General features: G+C 39.5%; 1 protein-coding gene across 1 annotated transcript in view; it reads right to left on the reverse strand.

Annotated features, from left to right (window-relative positions):
* The window catches only part of MMP2 (matrix metallopeptidase 2), a 33,594-nt gene extending 13,636 nt beyond the window's left edge, over positions 1–19,958 (reverse strand). The window contains exons 1-8 of the mRNA XM_009977472.2: positions 19,815–19,958; positions 15,253–15,479; positions 13,686–13,834; positions 11,416–11,544; positions 9,627–9,800; positions 4,153–4,326; positions 2,514–2,687; positions 1,214–1,369 (exon numbers count right to left, since the gene is read on the reverse strand). Of these exons, the coding sequence (XP_009975774.1) occupies positions 1,214–1,369; positions 2,514–2,687; positions 4,153–4,326; positions 9,627–9,800; positions 11,416–11,544; positions 13,686–13,834; positions 15,253–15,479; positions 19,815–19,958 (1,327 nt within the window). The remainder of the gene's footprint in view (positions 1–1,213; positions 1,370–2,513; positions 2,688–4,152; positions 4,327–9,626; positions 9,801–11,415; positions 11,545–13,685; positions 13,835–15,252; positions 15,480–19,814) is intronic.
* Between the last annotated feature and the right edge of the window lie 3,107 nt (positions 19,959–23,065).

Here is a 23,065-nt window from a genome sequence, read left to right on the forward strand (position 1 = left end):
GCCTTAGGAGGCATTTACCTTTTTTATTAGACATCAGATTGATTTGCTGTATGATGCAAAGTGGAGTGTAGCTGATCTGGGATATTAATAATGGAAGAAAACACAGGGTTTTTTTGAATGCCTGTTTTATATAGAAACCAGTTTGTAAAGGGTTATGTCAGTTATAAAGAGGTAAGAAATATAGTTTTGTCTCAGGTTTTGCCTGCCTTGAGAGAACTGGGTTAAATTCTGAACTCTATCGAAGATATGCCATGAGAGCTTAGCAAATTCACTTAACCTTGCCCATGTCTCAATTCCCAGTCTTAATTAAAGCAGCTAAGAACAAGGGAAAAATGAAGATTCAAATCAGATTTCTGATAAAAAGGTGTCTCATGAGGTAATCATTTTGGTATATTCTTATTATAATTTTCTAAGGTGTTGAATACTGTAGAATATAGTCACAATTGGGAAGATATCTCAGTAGAAAAGTGAAAAGCACAGAAAGAGAAATAGTATAGGTTTTCTTCAACTGCTTAATTAGCTGTACTATACTTGTGCCTCTACAAGATAGAAAATATATACGTGAAAGAAACTTTAATTGTAGTAATACTGATGCATTTTACTAAGCATATCTGTGGAGAAAATAAATTTTAAAGATGTACCAACATAAAAATACTTAATCTACATTTTCTCCGGGAGCTTGCTAAACACATTTACATGAAAGTATGAGCTCCCACACACTCTGCAAATGTCATTGTGATGGTACAGCTGGAATTGTTGTGGGAAGGCAATGTGAACTGTTTCCAAACTGGAACAGGAAGCAACGTCCTGCCTTTCTTACAGGGAGTTGCAATCTGGGAAGCTCAGAGTGTTGTAGGCAATAACACCCAAACCCACCCATATCAGGTATTTCAGGCTAGAGAAAAGCACTACATTTTGTTGTCCCAGTAAAGGCATTCAAAATTTGAGTTTTGAATCTAAAGGTTTGGTTGTGGGAGTTTTGGGGCTCCTGTTAGTTCAGTAAATTTAGTGACCCCTTGTCCTTAAATTGGTATATTTGATTGAAGTAGGAGCCCTGGTAATAAGATGAAGAAAGCAGGGAGAAAGGAACAGAGGATGTTTCTGGCATTGGTGGTATTGTGCAGTATGTAATTTACTGCAAGCCCTGAGTCTTAAATTTCAGCCTGTGCTACATGCTTTTCTGATGAGTTCTGCTGACGAGGGAGGACTTTACCGTATAGCTCCTGGATCCCTTTAATGTCATCCTGAGAAAGCCGAAAATTCTTGGTGTAGGTGTAGATAGGGGCCATAAGAGCTCCTGGATCCTCAGAGTGCTCTAATCCCATGGCATGGCCAAATTCATGAGCAGCAACCAAGAAGAGACTGTATCCTAAATAACACAGCAAAATAGCATTAGCTGCTTGCATCTAAATAGAAGTGTACCACGCAGGTTAGTCATAGTCTTATAATTTTATTTTCCTTAGGCTACTCATCAAAAATCTCCCAGTAATAAATACCATAATTAGTATTTACAGCCTCCAATGCTGAATGTTAGAGAGTTTCTAAAACCGCCTCTGTGGCTGTTTGCTGCTGTCTCACGTGCAAGTGACTTTGACCACAGTTTTTAATACTTCCATGAAAAAAGGAAGTGTAGCAAATAAAATCAGACATCTTTTTTTAAGCACAGAAGAATTAAATTTGCAATCTAGACCTCAAATCTGACTTTTCATCATGAAATGGCTTGCAAGTGATAAACAGGTGTGTATCTTGTGTCTGTGAACAGAGCGTGAATCAGTACTATTGTGCCAAATATTGTTAGATTAAAAAAAATCTTTTCGCATAGAATGACATTTTATCAATTATGCCCAAAGTGTCTCCGAAATTTAGCAGTTATTTCCCTTCTAAAAGAAAAACCTGAATCTAGCATTTATTTGTAAATGTGTAAAAAGCCTTTTGCTATATTTGATTTTATCGATGTTACAAATAAAGACAAAGATTAACCAAAATAATGTAAAATACTGATATTTACCATACCAACTTTATACTGTCTCTCTCATTTTTTAAACGTGTTTTTTATCTTCAGCAATGTCAGTCACAAATTTATTAATTTTTTACATTTAGCTTTTTGTTGATAATTTGGCCAATATCAGGATATAATTATTAGATACTAGTGAAATACTATAGTACTTGTGGCTTTGAGCCTTGGAAGGAAAAACTGGTGATGAGAAAAAAAAAAGTATTTATTTATTTAATTATTTGTTTGTTTGGTTGGTTGGTTTTGTATTTTGGAAAGATACTTCATTGTTACAATTTTAGAAAATGTGACTGTTTCAGGCAGATGAATTCTGCGACTGACTCTTTAACAATAGTCTCCCATTTAAATGTAGGGGTTTTGCCCAGATTTCGGGCTGGGGAGAAATACTGTAACCAGACAGGAGTCTGGTAAGCATGAGAATGAAATCCTCGTCGGTGTGATGTCATCGGTGTTGTCAAATATGCTGTTACCGTTGTATTGCTCTGACAAAGGGTGTTACCTTGATCTGGACAGAAGCCCCACTTGCGGTCATCGTCATAGCTGCTGGTAGAAGCGCACCACAGCTTGCCGTCGTTGCGACCTGCGCTCGTGCAGGACTCGTATTTGTTCCCAAGGAAGATGAACGGGAATACACAAGGGGCTCCCTCTGAATTTCCACCGACTGTTGACATGGCTGTGGAAAAGGAGAACACACTGAGAAGGGAATCCCTTTTGTGAGATTAAGCTGATGCATCTTCTCCTAAGCTACATGTTAAGAACAGAAAGCAAGCAGAAAAACTGCAATCCTCTTAAGAACGTAAGGAGTAAGATTCAAAGTAGTATTTGAAAAAGAAACTGTCTGACAGAAGAAAAGGAAGAAGTCTAGACTGATGAACTTGCCAATTGTTTTGGTGGGAGTGAGAATGAGCCCAGACTCACGTTCACAGCTCTTAAGAAGCAGTTAACAGTGTTTTGTGGAAGGTGATTGCATCTCAAGTATCTTTTGATGGTCTTTCCTGGTGATTTTTTAAAGCATGTCTCAAATAAGTCGAAGGTGCGTGTGCTGATTTTGGCTGGGCTAGAGTTAGTTTTCTTGATAGTAGCTATTATGGGGCTGTGTTTTGGATTTGTGCTGGAAACTGTCGATAACTCAGGGATGTTTCTGTTCCTGCTGAGCTGTGCTTACATAGTGCCAAGGCCTCTTCTGCTCCTCACCACCCCCACCAGCGAGTAAGCTGGGGGCGCACAAGAAGCTGGGAGGGGACACAGCCAGGACAGAGGGAAGAGGGTGTAACTAACTTTAAAATTACAGTTTAAAGTAGGCATCATGTGATCATATGAACAGAATATGGAAAGAATATAAAACTCATTTAAATTCATTTACATTGCTGCCTGGCAATTACAGTTCCTTTCAAATTGTGGTCTGTTTTCTGGGAAGCTGCAGGAGAGCAACACAGAGGCAAAGCTGGTTGTGTCCCTAACAGGACACCTCTAACAGGGTGAATGTAGCTTCCCCTTGGGTTTGTTCCAAGCCCGAGACTTTAGTACTGCCATAGCTAACTTGCACAGTCTAAATTCTTATGGCTCTAGTCTGTATCCTAAAATTGAACACCTGCCAAGCTATACAAGGCTATAAATTAATTTTTGTTCCTTTATGTAATGAAACTCAAGTTAAAAAGTATAAAACATTGTGAAGAAAGTAGAAATCTATTTTCTTGGCTAAACCATTTTACTTAGGTCTTTTGAACTGCTGAAAAGATCTATTAACCCAAGCTTAACATACTAATCAGGATTTCTTTTTTCAAGTGTAAATGGCAAGTATTAAGCTAAAATATTATTCATGCTTTCCTCCGTCACATGAGACTTCTCTTCCAGAGCCATTAACAAGTTGTAATCTACTTGTAATTATCCTGCAGTGGTAGACATTTAGTCCTAAGGTTCAATGACATTTGTGTATCCCTGACAAACCTGGTGTGCTATGACACACTGTGTCCTTTACCTAGATCGTTTGTGTTCTAGTTACTTCCTTGGCTGCCTTTGCTGAAATGGCGCCCAACTCATCGACTTTTGTGTGCTCTGGTGAACGTGTCAAAAAGGAGATTTTGTTACTTAAAACAATGATAAATTAAACTATATTATGCAAGCAACATTCCTCATACCAGTCTCTGGACAGAATCCGTATTTCTTATCTCTATCATAGTCTTCAGTGGTTCCACACCATCGGTATCCGTCTGTCCTGCCTTCTGTTGTGCACTGGTCGTAGGATTGGCCTTGAAATTTAAAGGGAAACTTGCATGGCTGCCCGTCGCCGTTGCCGCCCATCGTAAAAAGTGCTGTAGGGAGAACGAAAGAGAAAAGTGTCAATCCGCGATGCTCAACGTCAGCAAGGAATCACAGTGTGCCTATGGAAACGTGCGGTGGTCTTGACAGAGATTAGACAGCCGTTGTGTGTGGTGCAGTTCCCACCTAGAACCTCTATTTTACACCAACAATGAAATGCTTTGGCAAGATAGATAAGGGATGTTACAATCTCACAAGTGTATAGCAAGGAGTGATCGACTGATCTTTATAAATGAACTGAGAAACGGAAATCTCCCTCGTGGATGAAGGAGTACAGATTAAACTGAGTCAAGAATTGTGGGATCTGTTTTAGTAAATAGATTTTAGGATCTTTGGTAAACTTTCTGGAATATCTAGGGGAAGCAGATAAAAATCTCCCATGCTGATGTTTAAAAAAATGTATGTCCAAATTGAATTACATGAAAATACTCGTGGCTCAGAGCATTTGATATCTTGTGGATCTGCCTGTGTGTTCTCTTGGCTGCTCCATCCATGCGAATTCTCGATAGTAGGACAGTGTCTGTGAGTACCATGTGCTGGTGAGAGGAAACCATGAGGGCAACAAACTGGGCCAGGCGTTGCACTGAACAGAGACAAAAAATCCTTCATGCAGCCACGCACTGATTCCTCTTGAGATTTAAGAACAGCGCCTCAGAATGGAACATGTCTGTTTGAATTCCCAGTGTAAATTATGCATGATTTGGCCTTTTTTAAGGTGCCCAAGGGGACACCTTTCTCTCTCTCCTTCCCACCATTTAAAGCTAAAGCTAAAACCCAAACATGTACGTGGGAGGGTTTGGCAGGTTATCTCTAACTTTGCTTTTGTGATTTTTGATAACCAAAAAGCCATTGTAGCCTCAGCATCTTTGTGTAGGATTTGAAGGATCTTGCCTTTGCTTAGTCTCATACATCGATGGGAAGAGACATTGCTTATGACTGTGCTTCACTTTTTAGCATAGTAAAAAACTCAAGACCTTTTCTAGATGAAGGGTGATTGGAACAATGAGATCTTGTGACGCAGATGATTCATTTTGCCTTTTCCATTTAAATCGGTAATTGGCTACGGTATCAGGGGCATGAACCAGTAAGTCACTGAAGTTCCAGTCCCACTAAGGAGAGGACTTGAGCTTTGTAGGCCTGGCTCACATGTGTGAGTTCACTGAACTTCTCATCTGGCTGAGCTCTCATCTGCATCCTTCTGCATCCTGGACATGGCAGGAGCCACACAGAGGTCTTATCTCTATGCAAAAGGTGCTTGTCAAGGTAACTGCAGTACACACTGTGTCTCTCCAAAGAGCAAGCTGCAAACGTTTGTATTTGTCTCAGATGCTGTAATAAGTTAGTAAACGTGTATTAACTAGGACTGGGGCTATTGTGATTGGAGAAAGACTTTGTTTTTTTTATAAAGAAATTATAGAACTGGAAGGCAAAATTAAACTGAGTTGTTTAGATGACTCATTTACCACATGAGCTGCTTCCAGCTCTAGATCTGGCAAACTCTGTATTGTAATAGCCTTTTTTTATTGGTTTAAATGTGGCTAAGTTGCAAAAACCTTATGGAAAGTCCATCTCTTACTGCTTTGCATGGAGTCTTTCTGAGTCACAGTCAAAATGCATTTTTTCATTTTGCTTGAGGTAACATCATGTGATAGTAATAACAGCAATTTATTAAGTTTTCAAATCCTTCCCCTCCCTCTGTCTTAAGTAGAGAATTCTTTGCTTTAGTGTAAATGAAAGTTAGAGAGAGACTAGGGCAGTTCCCCCCCCCAAAAAAAAACCCAAACAAAACAAAAGCTTTGTTTACTTGTAAGGGGATCTTAAAGGGCCTGACTTTTCTCCTGCACCATGGTAAGCTCAACGATTTAAAAATCAGTAAAGATACGCTGACAGTACTGATCTGTGAGCTGTACTGCACTGTTAGCTCTTCCCAGAAAAATCAGCCAGTTGTTCTATAAGGAACCCTCAGGCTGGAAGGCTGCTGAACCCCTGTGGCACAGATCCAAGGTGGAGGTAGCTGCAGCTTCATGAGGGTTCTGCCTGGGAAAGCAGTCGAGCAGCAGCCTACGAGAACTGTGACCAGCCTGAGGGAGGTACAGGCAGAGTACAGATCTCAGCAGTGTTACATATCAGAGGACCAAAATATGGAGGCTAAACTCTCTATAGTGTCAGTGGAGTTTGGTAAAGAGAGAAATTCAGGATCTCTTGATCCCATCTGGCAAAGGAGAGGTTCAGCACACTCGCGTAAGGTTAATGTAGGAGGTAGATAACTTTCTGCTTTCCCTTCTTCTGCTTTGACAAATGATAGTTGAATCAGTCTACAAAATTAGGATACAGATCTGGGATTAGCTTTAGGAAAGCCTGGTGCAGTACCATAGCTTCAAAAATGTTTCCAAATATGCAGCATGGCTCTATAATGAGAAGAATTGAAACTAACTTCAGTGAATTAAATGGGAAAGAAACAAACACTGACAACTGGGAATGTCAGCCCCAGCGCAGACTCTGTAATGTGAATTCTCCCCTATCTCAATGTATTAGTTGGGTTTTAGCAAATGGTGTCTTGGAATAATGCGTGAACAATGCTGCTCTGAATTTAATAAGAAACATCTGTGCATAACTGTTCAAGGATCTTGCAAAACAATTACATCAGAAACAAAAGACTGGAACCCTTCTGTTCCGTTTCAGAAACCTTGACACAAGCATTTCCAGGAACATCAACCTCCAGAATCAACTCTCCCCGAGAGTGCTTCACTGCTTACATTTTTGGTCTTACGTGACTTTGGGATTTTACAAAGGTATCAGTCAGGGTATGTGGATCTTGATTTGTCCAGCTACTTATCATCTGGGCTTCGTTCTGACTATATCTGAGCATTTGGAGTGTGTGAAAGAAATAAACCCAATTTTGCTCTTTTCCAGTTGGAAGGATTAACCTGAAGGAGAAAAGATTTGGGGAAAGGTGGGGAATGAAGGAGATGGCACAGTTTTAGGAAAAAATGATTATGTGGGTATGTGCATGTGCATGCATATAATCTTCTGGCATAAATGTTAGGCTAAAGAAGCTAGTTCTGAAAGTCGTGTAGCTAACAAGACATTTTTTTATTAACTGAAGTTTGTTACAAGTTCACACTCTTGCTTGTTCATCCCCTATAGTCGTATAAATAGCTGTCACCATGGTAGCTCCCAGTTCTAGATGTGATCTATAATGGGCAATTAGGGTTTTGGAAATTAAAGAATTTTTTTTTTTTGTGACATTACGGCTAGGAGACTGATATGTCCTAAAACAGATTATCTTTGCAAAACTGATGCTGAAAATTTGTAATTTTATATTGGAAACTGTATGATATTGCAAATGAGCTTGAGAAATCCCCAAAACTTGTTAAGCAGGAATCCATTTAGTGTTTGGCTACGATAGGATACCAGAGACATTTTGAAGACAGGTTATCTGAACTTTATCTACGTACACATACCTGTGATCTTTTGAAAAATTCTATGTACTTAACTGACACACATATTAAGGCACATAATGTGTGTTTGCAGTACTTGTTGAGGCTTGCCTGGGACATGTCAGACATGTGAATTCTTGGTTTGGCAAAACCCTGACCATGCCTTGTTTTGTTAACTTTGCATCTTAAGCACCACTAATTTTCTTTCAGTGATCTGCATTCTCTTTCCTTGAACTGGCTACTTGTAGCCATAATATTATAAATAAATTTAGTACTGTCGTTCCAAGCAGGATTAGCATGAGTTCAACAAAAGCTCTATTATTTTCTGGTTTGTTCTCTTTCATAACTCCATTTTTATTTGTTATGACACAGCAGTAGCCGGCCAGAGTTTTAGTGACGCTGTGAGTCCATTGCTCAGGACATAAGGTAACAAGAGTGATGGAACACTCCTTTCTGCCAAAAGCTTATTGCAGTCGGTTACGTACAAAGGGAGAAAAGTGAATGTGGAAACTACAGTACTGAGAATGTCGGTGGCTATGGGTGCCAGCACTGGAGCTGGCGAACGGGAGATGGAACGAGCGGCTAAAAGCCCCTTACCTTCTCTGCTCTTCTCACTGCTGATAAATTAGCACAGTATGCTACAGCCAATTATACTGAATTGCTTCTCTAAAGGTTTCCTGCTGTATGATATACAGAAGATCAAATTAACACTCATATAATAATAAATTGTCTGAAATCTTATATCCAGTAGACTCACCAAGATTTTCAAGCATATAAATACGTTGTTCCTGATGTTTAACAGAAAACATATTGCCATAATTTCATTTCAAAGACAATAATCACATTGTGTATATTGTTAAAAAGTTACAGATACATGAAAACATTATACACATTGTCTAATCTGTAAATGAGTGTTTCCAAATATGAAATAAATTGCTTGTGAAACAGGATTCTGTTCACATCCCCAAAAATTAGAAATTAAGTAAGATTTTAGCTTTCCTAGACCCTCTAACAGCTTTGTACACTGATACAGAGTTATGACTTCTGAATTACAGTGTCATTCCTGTATCTAAAGTGAGCAGTTGGAACTGCTTTAAAAGTAAGAATCCTAAGACCTGCATTAAAAATAAAAACCTGAATTCTAAAAATGTGAGCGCTCTCCCAGTTAGCAATTTGCAATGTACCAACATATAAATACCTGTACCAGCACAGATACTCACTTGACATTAAATCATTTTTTATTTTGAAAAGCAGTATGAGGTCATTTAAAGGGTGATTTGTGACGATAATAGTGTCATGTTGCACTAAAAGAGCTCCCAGACTCAGAGGACCTGGGCCACCAGTTGGTCAAAATCATATGCAAAGTTACAGAGGTTTGGCTCAGTGGGTTTCATCCTTAACTGCTAGTTTTTGTGAGTTACTGTTCTTGAAGGGGATGCAGTTGGAATTGTTAGTAAAATGGCCTGCAATTTAGGTGGAGATTTCTGTCATTTTGCGTGCTCCATCTCCAAATTTGGCCCTATCCTTACTCTGAAAGGTGGTTGTCTTTCCTGGATCATGAAACTGAACCTGTAGTGTCTTTGATGTATACATGGGGCTGACATTGCTTCAGCCATGTCTTCCATATGTCCTTGTTTTTAGAGAAATGCCCTGGCCTGGGTCATCATCAGTTACAAACTCTCCTACACCAAGGGAGCCTTTAGGGAGTTTTGTCTGCTTGGATACTGATTAAAGAGCAGTAAATCTAAATCTGCCGGAAAGGAAGTGGAAAAACTACAAGGAGAAGTGGATGGGCAAAATAAGTAGGGAATGGCCTACCAGGAAAAAAACAGTACAAACAAGGACCTACTTACACTCGTGGGGACAAAAGCCATATTTGCCATCTGCATCAAAGTCTTTGGTTGTGGAACACCAGAGGAATCCATCGCTGCGTCCTGCGTCTGTGCAGCTGTTGTATTCCTTGCCATTGAACCAGAAGGGAAATTTGCAGTATTCACCATCTGCATTTCCATACTTCACTCTAACCACTATAAAGAGAACAAATGCAGTGGTGAAATTAGTCACCAACTGATATAAATAATACAGTTTCTGGACATCTTTTCCTGGAGGACATTGGTATAGAAATGCAGTCTGAATTTCCACTTTGGAATTCAATATACTGTTGGTCTCTTTATGGGCAAGATGATCATAGCTGAAATAATAACTGGTAATTTTGAAAGAATTACATGGATATTACTCATGGTGAAGTGTTAGAATGAACAGTCCTTAGAATCAGCCCAGAAAAATATATATGTAGTCGTTACTATGGCAATGCAAACTTATAAACATGTTACTACATTTAGTAATTTAGTTTCTTTGGTAATTTGGTGTCTAAAATGTTCAGTATAGTTTGAAAGGTTCCAGGCAGCAGTTGAGCATGAGCTGAACATGCCTCGTGCCCCGTAAACCACTTCGGTATTTTGAGTTCCACTTGAATGATGTCTGCTGTGGCACTGGGGGATAGGGTGGTAACACAGACACACCCAGATCCTGGGTTTTATTTCAGTTTGTCACATGTAGTCCTAAGACTACAGTACTGATGCTGTAATGTATGTTAATGTATAGATAATTCACTCATCCATAGCATGTCTTTTAATGGCAGTAACTAACTGGATGCTTGCTCAGTATTTCCACTAATATGGAAACCAGTTTCCTCCTGTTTGTTGTTAGTCTGAGACAGGGATCCAGTGCAGTTAGTAGAGCTACCAGTCAGTGCTTCTGCTAAGTTAAGAAGCCAAACAGAAGGAAGCTGACTATTTTGGTTTAAAGTTTTTTGTTTTTTGTTTTTTTTTTTTTAAATGGGAGGACAGCTGAGAAAACTAGAATTTGATATGAAAGGCAAACACGAGTTTGCATTCTTATTCTAAGTTTTCCAAATTATTTTACAGTAGAAGAATTATAATTAGCACTATATGATTGTGGCAAATTTCAAGAAGGAAAAAAGAGATTCCAAACTACTACTACTTGGACTTGTTTGTCTAGTTCAGGTGATATTATCTGGACTTTAGTTGTTTTCTTCTACAGGGTATGGCAAACTGCCTGTTAAAGATTCTTGGAGATGTTCTTAATCCACTGTTTGATGTTGATTTTTTTTCAGTCATCAGCATGAGGCATTTATATTTCATTTGTTTTTAACAGCTATTGTGAGTATTGAAATCCTTATTCAGGTGGATGGTTGCATTTTTAACAACTGGAGCCATAGCTTAAGTCAGGTTAAAATGGGTATGTCAGCTGAAAAGCACTGGCCAGTCTGCCTCTTACAAAGAAACTTAAAGATGTTGTAATTTGAGTCCTCGAGAACAAAATCATAGTAGTGGCTTTGTACTTTTCTCAGAATCCATGAAGGCTGTGCAGCATCAGGCTCATTATTAATTCAGGTTTTGAAGGGGTGACAGTAGAGGAACAGAAAGAGAAATCATAGGTAACATTTATTTATAAATTACATAAATATTTTGTAGACAACAATTTAAACTGTATAAATTAATTTTCATCACCTAATGTTTATTGACATGTCAGTGAAAACGTTTAGTGCAGTGCTTGAAACAGCATTAAAACGTAACAGCCAGCAGGCTATATGTTCTGAAACATTAAAAAGTCTGGTACCTTGCCCCTCTCCAAGAGTCCACAGTTCATCATCATCAAAATGGGAGTCTCCTCCAATTCCTGGCCCCGGCGCAAAGGCATGAGCCAGGAGACCGTCTTTGCCATCAAATGGATAGCCATCACCATGTTCTGCAGGAGGAAACAGACAAAAAAGAGCAGTTTCTAATGACCCCAGCTCTGTCAGAGTCTGTACATGAATGATGATTATGGTGTGTACTTTCCCGTCCGAGATAGCGGCAGAATACGCTAGTGAGTGAGTTCATTGGTATGGGTAGTGTTGGCAAGACTGAACCAGAAGAGAAGAAGCCAGTTCTTACATAGAACATCAAGTGTCAGTACTGCAGTTGTCACAGCATGTTATTTCATATCTCATAACTGTGGTGGAAAGGAATCAAAAACAGTGAAGAACAGCAAAATATTGTACATTAGATGGATGGCTGCATACACACTGCTGTTTCTCAATGGAGACTGGTAGAAGCTGTAAAATAAACATTGTAGATGAGAAGTATTTTCAGATAATTCGTATCAGTCTCCAACACAGAGATTGGAAAGTAAAGGGAGATTTCTTTTCACAGGCTACTCTTTTCTACTGCGCCTCAGACTGCTGTGCTCTTTTCTCTGTGCAGGATATCAACTACTTTAAGCAGGAAAACAAATCAGCTGAGTGTCTCAGTAGTGAGCCTCTGGAAAGCTAGCTCTTATTCCGTGCTCTGAGTCCTGTGAATGAGCCTATTCCTCCTCCACATCAACCACTCCGAGACTCAGGCGGCTCACAGAGCAACAGCAGGTTAAGTAGCTTTCCTGTTATTACACTGTAGGCTTTTCTTGGAAGTACACCGCATGTGGGTAAGGCAGGCTGGCAAGGGCATAACCCTGGTATTCATCGCGTTCCCACCACACTGACCTGTGCATCAAAGCTTGCCAGCATCTCCAGTTGCATCATTTCAGGCCTTTTGGTCTGATGTCTTCACATTTAACAGAAGCCCTAAATACACAGATCTGATTCTCTACTCTGTTATACTAATTTCATGCTGTTGTCACTCTCCTAATCCTAGTCCAGTTCATCCATTTCAGTAGACTAGTGTGTCAGTTGTCAAGAAGATTTTGACATATATTAGATGCTTTATTCTCATTTATTTCAAAGTAGATCCTTTGCTTAAGAAAAGGCTTAAAAATGAAAAACCTTGTGGATGTCCCAGCTCCTCTGAATCTGACATGCAGTAAAGTGATAACAATGAATGAATATGGAAGAAGTTATTCTCCCGCTGTTTCTGAGCTGACTATAACCAGCAAGTACTGAAACCAGCTGAAACACTTCTGCTTTTGTAAGACTTCTTTTTTGCGAACCAAGCCAGCCTGGATGAGGATCTGAAGTTTTGAGTTCTGTACAGAATCTCTGAAGCTTTTGAGGTCAACTCATCAGTAGCTAAAGCAAAGAAAACCAGCTTGAAATGGAGGCTTTTACAAAGAGCTCAGTTATTCTTTGAACTGTTCACTTCGCTTCACTTCCAAAGTCTACCTCCCAAGTGATTGGCTGCACAAGTATCTTCATTAGTATTAAAAATTCTGTCTGTCCGTAAGAAGTTTAAATGCCCCAGGTTTCCACTGAAAAGCTATAAACATTCTTTCAGAGGAAACCAAAATTAATGAAGAAAGCATGTACAGCGAAATCACGTTGCCCACCATCAGCCGGACTCAGACCATAATTCAGCTTATGGTCCATATTTTTAAATTCCTCAAGACCAAAGAATGCATTGAAAGCCTGCATTCTGCTGTGCTAAAGAACAGAGACCAGCTATAGAGTCAAAACTGAAAGTCACAAATCCATTTTTAAGCTCCAATATGTCGGGACCTCCACCGCTATCACAGGAGAACTGAGTATGGAGCTATAAATAAACAGTACGATGGCATTCCATTCTCTTCTGTGGCAGGAAGCCAGCTCACATCATCTGAAGATCTGTACCAATATTTCCCAGTTCTATTTCTGAATTGTAAATTTAAAAATAAAATGTTGCCTCTAGCGATTCTCTTTTAGAAAGATAAATATAGTGTAAGGATATTGTATAAATACTTCTCTCTCTCGTATGTATAAAAAAGAAAAAAAATATCTTAGTGAAATTAGATCTTAGCCTGTGTAAGCCAAGTGCAAACTAGGACAAGGTTTGCCAGAAAGGCTCACGGGTACTACTTACTGAGGGTAGATCATTCCAATACTAAGGATTAATGAAAAGAACAGAACCAAAAACATATGTAAAAATAGAAAAATATACCCCATCGGCCAAAATTAATCATAATGTCTGCTTCTCCATCGTTTATTCGGTTAAATCTCAGCGGTGTGACATCACTCCAGACTTGAAAGGCTCGAGCAAAGGCATCATCTACTGTCTCAGGATCCAAATCCGGGGTATAGCCTATAATCCTTAGAGGTAAGAGGAAGAATTAAATGGCGCATAAACCTCCTCCCAGTATTTGTTGTTTACTGATCAAAATGCTGAGTAGACTCAGTAGTGAAACCAGTTAAGAGGTAACACTGTTCCACGTGAGATCTGGACACTTTCCTTTCATTCAGAGATTTGTTTAGATGTGGCACTTGCTATTTATTTTCCTTTGGAATTGATGCAGCAGCATGAAGAAAATTATGTAGCCAAAGGCTGCAAAGCCTGCGTGGCAGCGGGCCTGGCACAAAATATTCAGGGTTTTGTGTCAGCACTGAGGTGCTGGCAAGACATCACCTTGTCTTCTTTTGCTCTGTTAGATTTGGGATTTACCTTTTTGTAGACTACTTAGCTTGCAAGTCATACTGTCACTTTAGACATGAACATGCGAGCACATCTCGATATTTAAGATTTATTCACCAGAAAAAGAGCTCAATAACATTCTGGAAGTTTCAAGAGTGGGTTGTTTTTCTCTTTAATAACAACGGAAAAGCAGCCCTTCTCCCTCACCTTTGTAGTTAGCTGTATATTGTTTCATCCCAGTCGAATGCTAATCCTTTAGCAGTGTGTCGGTTACATTGGCACTAGGATACATGGGGAAAGAGGAGGTAAAAGCGTGTAGGATAGAGCCATAGGCCTGACATGAGAAAGGGACAAACTCAACTGCATTGCTTTCTCCTTATTATATTTTCATTGGACTTCTTGGTGCCTTCTATTATGGCCAGCTAACTTCCGTGTAAAGACAAGTTTCCAATTCTTTGCTGCTGGGGCTGTGCATAGTGAAGGAAACTACTTTGTGCCTAAGGAGAATGAAGAAGAATCTGAAGCAGCACATCAGCAAGAGGGGGCTGTGAGAGCTGCCGTGGGTTTGTTCTGTGGTTGTTAGGCTAGTCACAGACAAGGGATGCTTTCAGTCATAACTTGGGAGGAAGCAGCAGACCGAGTCGAGCAGCTAAGACAAATCTGCTGTTTGTTCTCATTGATGCTAAAAGTTTGTTCCTGGACCATCTAAGGTAATGAGATTTTTTTATTACTGACTTCAACAAGAGCTATATTGCTCTCTAACTCTTCAGAGTAAGAGTAAGAAATTAAAACGTGCCAAACCTATTGCAATAGGTTTGCTTTAAATCATGTCTGTATATATCTGAAATATGATTGGTTTCTTTTAAAATCTATTTGATGACCTCCATTTTTATGACTGCTGCGTGCGGGGGAGTTTGTCCTTCTACGTGGCCTCTGCGATCCCTGTGGAGCAGATGGGCAGGTGAGACACTCCTGCTCTAGTGCCCTCAGGATGCTTGCGACACAGCGAAGAATAAACCCAAAATCTCTGTAGTCCCAACTAGAACCATAAAGTTGATCTTTAGATGATTATTCCTGAAATTTTACAATTTGTCAGTACCTGTATGTTATATGATTCTTCTCCCATTTTGGCTTTCTTGGAAAGAAGTTGTAATTGGCTACGTCTGGGTTACCACAGCGGGGCTTCTTCATTGTCTCAATAGTGTTTTGATCCAAATCTCCTGTTTCAGGCAGCCCAAAAAATTTCTGCATTTTCTTCAAAGTATCTTTCAGGACAAATAAATTGCAATTGTCTTTTGGGCACCCATAGTATTTATTCAGGTATTGCTTGGAAAAAAACCACAGAACAAAGACTTTAAAATTCATAAAAGAAACAGTTAATCATTACAAATAAATACTGTAATTCCACGTTAGATTTCCATCTGTAATTTACAAGTTTTCTTTTCAAAATTACTATTATTAGTAACTGAGAGACCAGCAGAATCTCCTTAATTGACACAAACCATCCTTGATCACACAACATCGCTAATTAAGCAATCATTTCCACTATTAGCTATTACCTTTACTTAATGAATTGCTTTATTAGTAAGTAGAGCATAGAGCTTTAATGTAGAACTACAAAGTAAAAATGGGTTTATCTTTTTTGGTTTCTTCATTATGTATAAATCTGCTTACAGCTTTAGATTTTGTGGTTGTTTTTTTTTTTTTTCTTGGAAGACTCTATGGATTATTGTAGAAGCTTGTCAAAGTATCAAAGCAACCACACAAATGAGACCACATTAATTGGAAAGAAAAAAAACATTGTTTATTCAAACTGCATAGTGCTATTTGAATGTTGTATGTGTTTGCTTTTGAGTCAAACATTGCAAAGACCTGAGGAAGGTGGTCTTCAGTAACATCTCAGTTGCCTGGACACTGCAGCCAATCAATATCTGCATACTCCATCGAACACTCCAGCAGATTATGGCCAGACTGGTCTTTCTGATACAACCATGGTGGCAGATCACAAAATTATCTGTCCTTAGAAAACCGTGGTCATAAAGGGTCAAAAAGACAGCACAAATCCCATTATTTTTACCTCTTACCTAAAATAATACCCACACAAGTCTCCTCCACTTTCTGTTTTGATCAGTATGACGTATTTAGCAGGTATAGTGCAGTTAAATTTTTTTTTTTTAAAGTCTGTCTGTTCTTTGCTGCTGCCTCTAATCCTAGAGGAGCAATGGGTTAGTCTGTTCCCTGGCAATTGTTCCAGTTAAGCAGCCACATCTTTCTGATGTGTGTTGACAAGTTGCATGTTTACATTAAACTGAACTGTAGATAAACAGACTGTGTTCCTGGATATCCACACCTGGTCCCACCTTCTGTGCAATTCACAAGTGAACTCACACAAATAATTTAGTATTTAGTATTTTTTCCCTCAAGTTCATTGTTGCCTGGCAGAATAACTGTGAGCTTCTTGGGGTAGGGACCAACCCTGGGAGAATACTTGGCAGTCTCTAGCATGTGGTGAAACCTGCCGTAAAACAGTCATTCCAGTGAAGAAGAGTGACAAGAAGCAAAGGGGAAAACTTCCAGCTATATCTTCAGCAACCGTGTAAAATCCTCTATCAACTCTGTTCCTAACTGGAAACTAAGAAATGCGCCACCCAACAGGCTGCTGGCTAGCTTAGAGGTTTTGGGTTCAGGGTTTTGATCCAGATGAGTCTGAGAATGTAGCTCAAGCTGTTGCTTTAGCTTGGACTGTTGCACAGATAGGCTCAGTCATGCTGCTTGGGTTACATACAGCTTTAGATTGTTGAATATGCATCCTCACTGAGGGGTAGATAAATGGATTATGATGCCAATGTTAGTTTGGGTTCTACAAAGATAATAACCTGTCATTATCTAATTATTTTCATTCATAGGTTCTAAAGAGCTTGACTAAACTATCTGGAGTTGTAGGCTTTATCCAGAAAAGTGAATCTTACGGTTCTCTTGCACAAAGATTTCAGGAACTCCACACTCAAGTCTGGGTTTGCAATATTTCATGCCTAGCTCTAGAACAAAAGGTACAGGCATGTCAAATGGCAGATGTTCTCAAACTGGTACTTAGTATGGCACAGAGCTGAGAGATGCCCTTGCCAATGATGCTGTTAGATTGGAAGGTTGCAAGTTACTGATCTTTCCAGTAAAATGGTCTGTAGCAGAGGAAGAAGCATCCTTCAGATATTGTATCCAAAATACTAACTACAAATACAAGGTAGGAGAACATCTTAAATAAAGTGAAGGTATATTTGCCAAATATATCTCAGAAATATCAGAGAGAATTATTTCTAACTGAGGATTACAAGAAGCCTAACAAAATGACTACGCATTTAAGTTCTTGTGCCAGAAAGTATCCTCAGGGAAACCTTACTTTATGTATCTAATTAATTGACCGAAGTTCACCCAGGAGACTGGGTATAAGACCACTATATCAGTAGAATGTAGCAAAGGATATTTGATGACTGCAGTTGGTCAAGTCTGGATTTCACCACCTCATTAAGTCCAGGCGTACCTCATCTACCCTGCATAGGAAATGGTTCAGAGCTTACTCAGAAAAAGGATTTAATCAAGATGTTACACCATTTCCTTCAGAAGGTCCTCCATCCACCTACTGACTAAGCACAGACTATGCTTAGTTTTTGTGATTTTTGTAATTTCTGATGTAGTATTTCTTCAGTGGAGACTGTGGCACTAGCAAACAACGGACACAGAATGGTTTCATCTTTGCTACCACTAAGCTTCTGTCTACTCATAGTTAATGGGACCTGGTGGAAATTATGTAAAATGCATTAAGAACATAATCAAACAGGCCGGTTTAGAGGATCTGTTCTTATCTCAATTTTCATTTTAATGTAGGTTGATAGATTTTCTCCTGCTTCTGTTTGCATCTCCCAGTGAGGTGCCATGACATAATACAGAATATACATCAGAACTGAAGGCTAGTGAAGAAGCAGGATGCTGCTCTTGCCATTTTAGGTTTGGGAATAAGATATGCAACCAAAAATATAAAATGAGGCATGGTAAAGAATCTTACTTGCTAGGATTCTAAATAAAAAGCTAATCTCTCTCAGTTTTTCCTAAAATGGAGATTTTACTGAGATGAGAAATGAACATAACCAGCTGTTCTATGAGAAGAGAATCTTGAAGAAAATGTAGTGTCTATGTAAACCACATCTTGGCCTAGGCTGCAAAATTCAGTTTCCCCAGAGTCAGCAGGGAGCTGTGGTGATCTGGAATTTTGATCCAGCACATTAATAAAACAGGGTCCAGCTGCAACACAGCAATTTGTGTTCTGATGCTGAGTGTTGGGGCTGTTCTGACGGAGGGTGTGAGGGAAAGGCAGCCAGTTTGCATTACTCAAGAATACTGCAGCAAAGACAAAGAAGAACTGCAGCTTGTTATTTTCCTCTGAATACACATAATAAATAGGTTGTTCGAAAGAAACAGAGATGAGGGGAGATGTGGATTGTTGTTATTGAATAAAAGCCTGACTGTGTCTAAGAAAACAGATTATTTAAGAGTGGTTGAATCACTATTAGACATGTGGGACCCCACTCTCCTCTCCCACATGTACTGCCTCCCTCCCCCCATCCCCTGGCTGCTGTGCTGCTAAGGCAAAACCTTGGGTGAAATTTTTTTTGTTGTTAAAGGCTGAGTGCCCTTTTCGGGTCAGTTTGTCTGTTTTTCCTAAACTTTCCACCACAGCTCCCATCTGGAAATTCTCTCTGTACCCTTGCCCAGAGCTTCTTTAGCCTGGCAAGCTTTCCCAAGATGCACACCAACTCCTACAGAAAAGTGACCAACTTTCAAACCTCTATGTCCTAAAATAAGAATAATTTATCTCAATCTTCCTTAAAATGGACTTACTGCTGAAGAAGAGAAATGTCTGTAATTTACATTCTAAAATAAGGATCATCCATCTCAATCTCCCCTTAAATGGAGAGGGGAGACATTCTCCATAATGTCATTTTTATGAAGGTTCACAGGGCTAAAATAAGGTTAGAATAAAATGCCGTAGAGTTATAGCTATAATTTGCTAATGTCACAGAAATCCAAACTCCTTTTTTGTTCGAGACTGAATTTGGAAAAAAATATTTCTTTAAACCTCTGATGAGATTTTTTTTCAAAGTCAAAACTAGTCACAATGGCTTCTGAAACTTGAGCCAGCTTTCGGTTGTAATTGTCCCTTAAAGCTCTGTTTATGCAACATACAGTGAGCAATCTGGAAAACAACTTCTGAAAGCTGATACATGCATTAAGTGAGTCTCGGCAGCCCTCACTTCTACTTGATTTAAGTAAAAAAAATAGATGTCTCTTATTTGCCCTTCTCCCCTCTTACCGTTGCAATCGTTTGATTATAGTTGCGAGGATTTAATGAAATTATTTTGTATGTTCTGACTTAAGGAAAAAAAAAAAGACTTTCTTTGCCGGCTTTAAAAATTTTAAGAGAGGAAACATTACTTGGCTCTAGTTTTGACTTTTGAAAGCTGATACCTTTACTAGCTTGCTAGCGCTTCCAGAGACTCTAGGGAGAGAATGCTACAGTCATTCCTGAGCCTCAGCTGAAACAAGAAAGAAACATCTGCTTATGAAACAACAATATACATCTGAAGCAAAGATGAAACCAACACTTACCACTGCTAGTTCTTTGTCTGTTTTGGGAGTGCTGTCTCCAGGAAACTTAATGATTGGTGATGGTGCAGCTAAAGTTTTGTTAAAAAGATACACTTGGATTAATAGTACTTTAAAAACAAAGCCACAGACAATATGAGTCTTCATTCTGTCTAAACTTGTGCTCTCCTCTTTGGAAAAAGATTTTCCTCGACTGCCTGTCCGTTACTTTAGCTGCACAGTGCACCAGTTGCTTATCTGAACATCTTAACTCTCTGCACCGTTTTCTCTTTTGCTTGCTCCAGCAATTCCTTTGTATGTTTAAAACATCCAGATGCGCAGTCTCAAGCTACCACAAGAGGAAGTCTGAAAACTAGTGGAAACATGAGAAAAGGGCAGTTACCAGATGTGATTGCTGTGATTTTAAGGTAGCAACAGGCAGATACTTATTACTGCTGAAAGAGGCCACGCTTTATCCTCATTTGCATATATGAAAGCGTTTAGTTATGCCAGAGAGCTGAAAAAAGCAGAATCTAACTTATTCTTGAAATTAGATTTTTAAATTAAAAAAAATAAACAAATTCCTAAACATTCTTTTCCTGGCTAGGTGTTTTTATTATTTTTTAGCCTATTTTTTTGCCACAGACGTAATGAACTGCTTTAGTCATGCGTGGTTACACTCCTGCACAGTGCCTTACAGTAAACATTTTGATTACGGATTTTGGGCCAGCGCGGCCGAGTGAGGCTTCTTGTCCCGCTCCTGCTTAGGCTGCCCAGACTGTAGCTCTGTGTACACGAGGCTCACCCGCACTTGGCCTGAGCATCGCTCCCTCCCTGGGCTGTGCAGAACATGCAGAGCTCTGAATAACATTCTTGTGGCTTGTTTGGGTTTCGAAGCAGCTTGAGGCTTTGCCACTGACAGGCACAGTGTATCACCTTAACCTGTAGGGTAAGAGATAATCAGGCAGATTCAGCGATAGAAATTATCCTCAGTAATTGGCATCAGGGGAATTGTACAAAATTCAGGGTTTGCTTATGCTGGAGGTTTGATCCGCTGCTGCAGCTGCCTTAGTCTGACATTTTGGTGTAAATATGGCCATCGTAATGGACAGTCTTTTTATTGTGTCGTTCATAATACTGCCAGCTTTCAGATGTTACTACAAGGGGCATGTTTTTTTAGCTGCATATCCCTAATCTAGGGGCTTGGCTCATGACTTTTTAAGACAGGAGGCTGGCAATTCCACATGAATGCAAACTCAGCCAAGTGTCACACAACAGTTTCTCTTAAGCATGTGTCCAGCCATCGCGGTTCCTCCGAGCTCTATGTCAGCATGAAGGTTGTCACAGCTTTTCACTGAATGTCAAAGGAAAATTTTCCAGATATGACTCTTGTTACCAAATAAGGCTCTTAATGGAAAGGAAATACTTTGCTGGTGTTCGTAAGTTTTCATAGTATATTGATATTTGATTGTAAATAGTTAATATTGATAGTTCTTTAATTTATGCTAATATCAAGCTATTTTGCTAACTACTCCCCGTCATCCATGGGCTGAGTAGTCTTATATAAAGGCAAAGGGTGGGCTGAGGGGTTCAGGGAGAAAGCACCAGCAGGAGCCTTTGCTGCTCATACGGTTCCATTGACAACCCGACACAGCAGCTGTACACATGGCCGCTGGGTCAATCAGCCATGGGAAGCGGCACTTCACACTCTAGAAAGAAAGGAGTTACAGGAACTTTTTACATGAATGGAGCTTTTTTTTATAAGCAAGGAACTGTGTATTTATGCCCTCTCATCCTTTCATGTATGATTCCAGTGGCACTTGAGTTACAGTGAACAACTTTCCCCTAATGGTGCGGGTTTGAAATTACATCTTCCTTTGTAGCCTTTCCCCATCAGCAAAAAACCACAGTTGTTTCTAAGAGTTGCCTTAATAAATGGCAGTTCTGAAAATATGATCCAGCTTTTCCACAGCCATGCGCTTGGCTGTGGGGGATGACTCTCCTGCTTTGTTTGTGATCACAGCTTATATTTGTGTCCGACCACGTGAAACTACATGAGAACAAAGGCTAAGAAAGCCTTCACTAGATGTGCCAAGTTACTCTTATCCTTAACTAAGCAAGTAAAAATATTACGTGTTGTGTTGCAAGATTCTGCCTTTATCGCAGTGCTCTGCAGTAGGTCAAGGGCTGCTGTAAATCTTAAAGTGTAAGAACCACGGCATTTTCATAAGAATTTTAGTGTAATTTATGATGGCTTAGTAGCTTTCATTTAGAAGAGTGCTGCAGTGAAGCCATTTAAAGCCATATGTGTCCTGGCACATTCCTGTTGCACTCATAAGCCTCTTTGAAATCTAATGAATGCTCAATTCTCAGTGTGTCCTAATGAACGTGGAATCAGAAATGGATGAGGAAACTTTTGAATGGGCTTTGAGATCCGTGCAGTTTGGAAATCTCACTGTATTTTGTTTCTTTTCTTTGCTGGCAGTGAGAGTAGGTGGAGGGCACCTTCTGAATATATTTCCTCAAAAAAAATCGCCGAAGTAACAGAAACCAGACAGACCTGCAGCAAAGCGTTGTTTCACACCTTTGATTGCAGTTTTGCTGATAAACTGCTTTGCTGGTACTACTTCAGCTAGTGAGCAGTGAAGCAAGTTATGTTCAATTAGGAAACATAATACATAACGGAAAATGGAATTTATGGGTACTGGGTGAACCCATATATTGAGTTTCCGGCCATTCAGTGAAAGGCATTCTCTTCCATTAGCACGAGATCAGTAGCAGTTTATGAGATGCTAGCTGAGGTGCCCTTTTTCAGGTGAGAAAAGCAAAATAAAAGCTGGTGACACTTCTTTGTGAGAGTAGAATTCCTGTTGTATTGCGACTAATTTTGGAGTAAAATGTTTCTTATCTCCTTAGATTTCTCTTTAAGCTCCGTGGGATTATCCTGTTCTCAGTGTGCTACAGAGATGCTGTGTTTTCAAGCTAGGAATGCAGTGGTGCTAAATCCTGAAAGTAGGGAAATTTTGCTGCTGGCAGGCCTCTGCTTGGAGCCAGACATTGGGCTAGATGGCTTCCTGGGGTTTGTTACAGCCCGAATTACTCCGTGATCCTGCCACTCTTGCTGAATTTGAGAAGATACGGTGTGATGTGTTTTCTGTTCTCAGACTAGATAAGCCTAAGATCAGGGAGACTGAAACGTTTGAACTGATGTATTTTGACATGAACAGATTGACAGTTTAACTGCTAGTGATGTTTAGTGCATAAACATTCCTCGA

This window comes from Tauraco erythrolophus, chromosome 15 (assembly GCF_009769465.1).
Source record: "Tauraco erythrolophus isolate bTauEry1 chromosome 15, bTauEry1.pri, whole genome shotgun sequence".
In the NCBI taxonomy this organism is placed as follows: Eukaryota; Metazoa; Chordata; class Aves; order Musophagiformes; family Musophagidae; genus Tauraco; species Tauraco erythrolophus.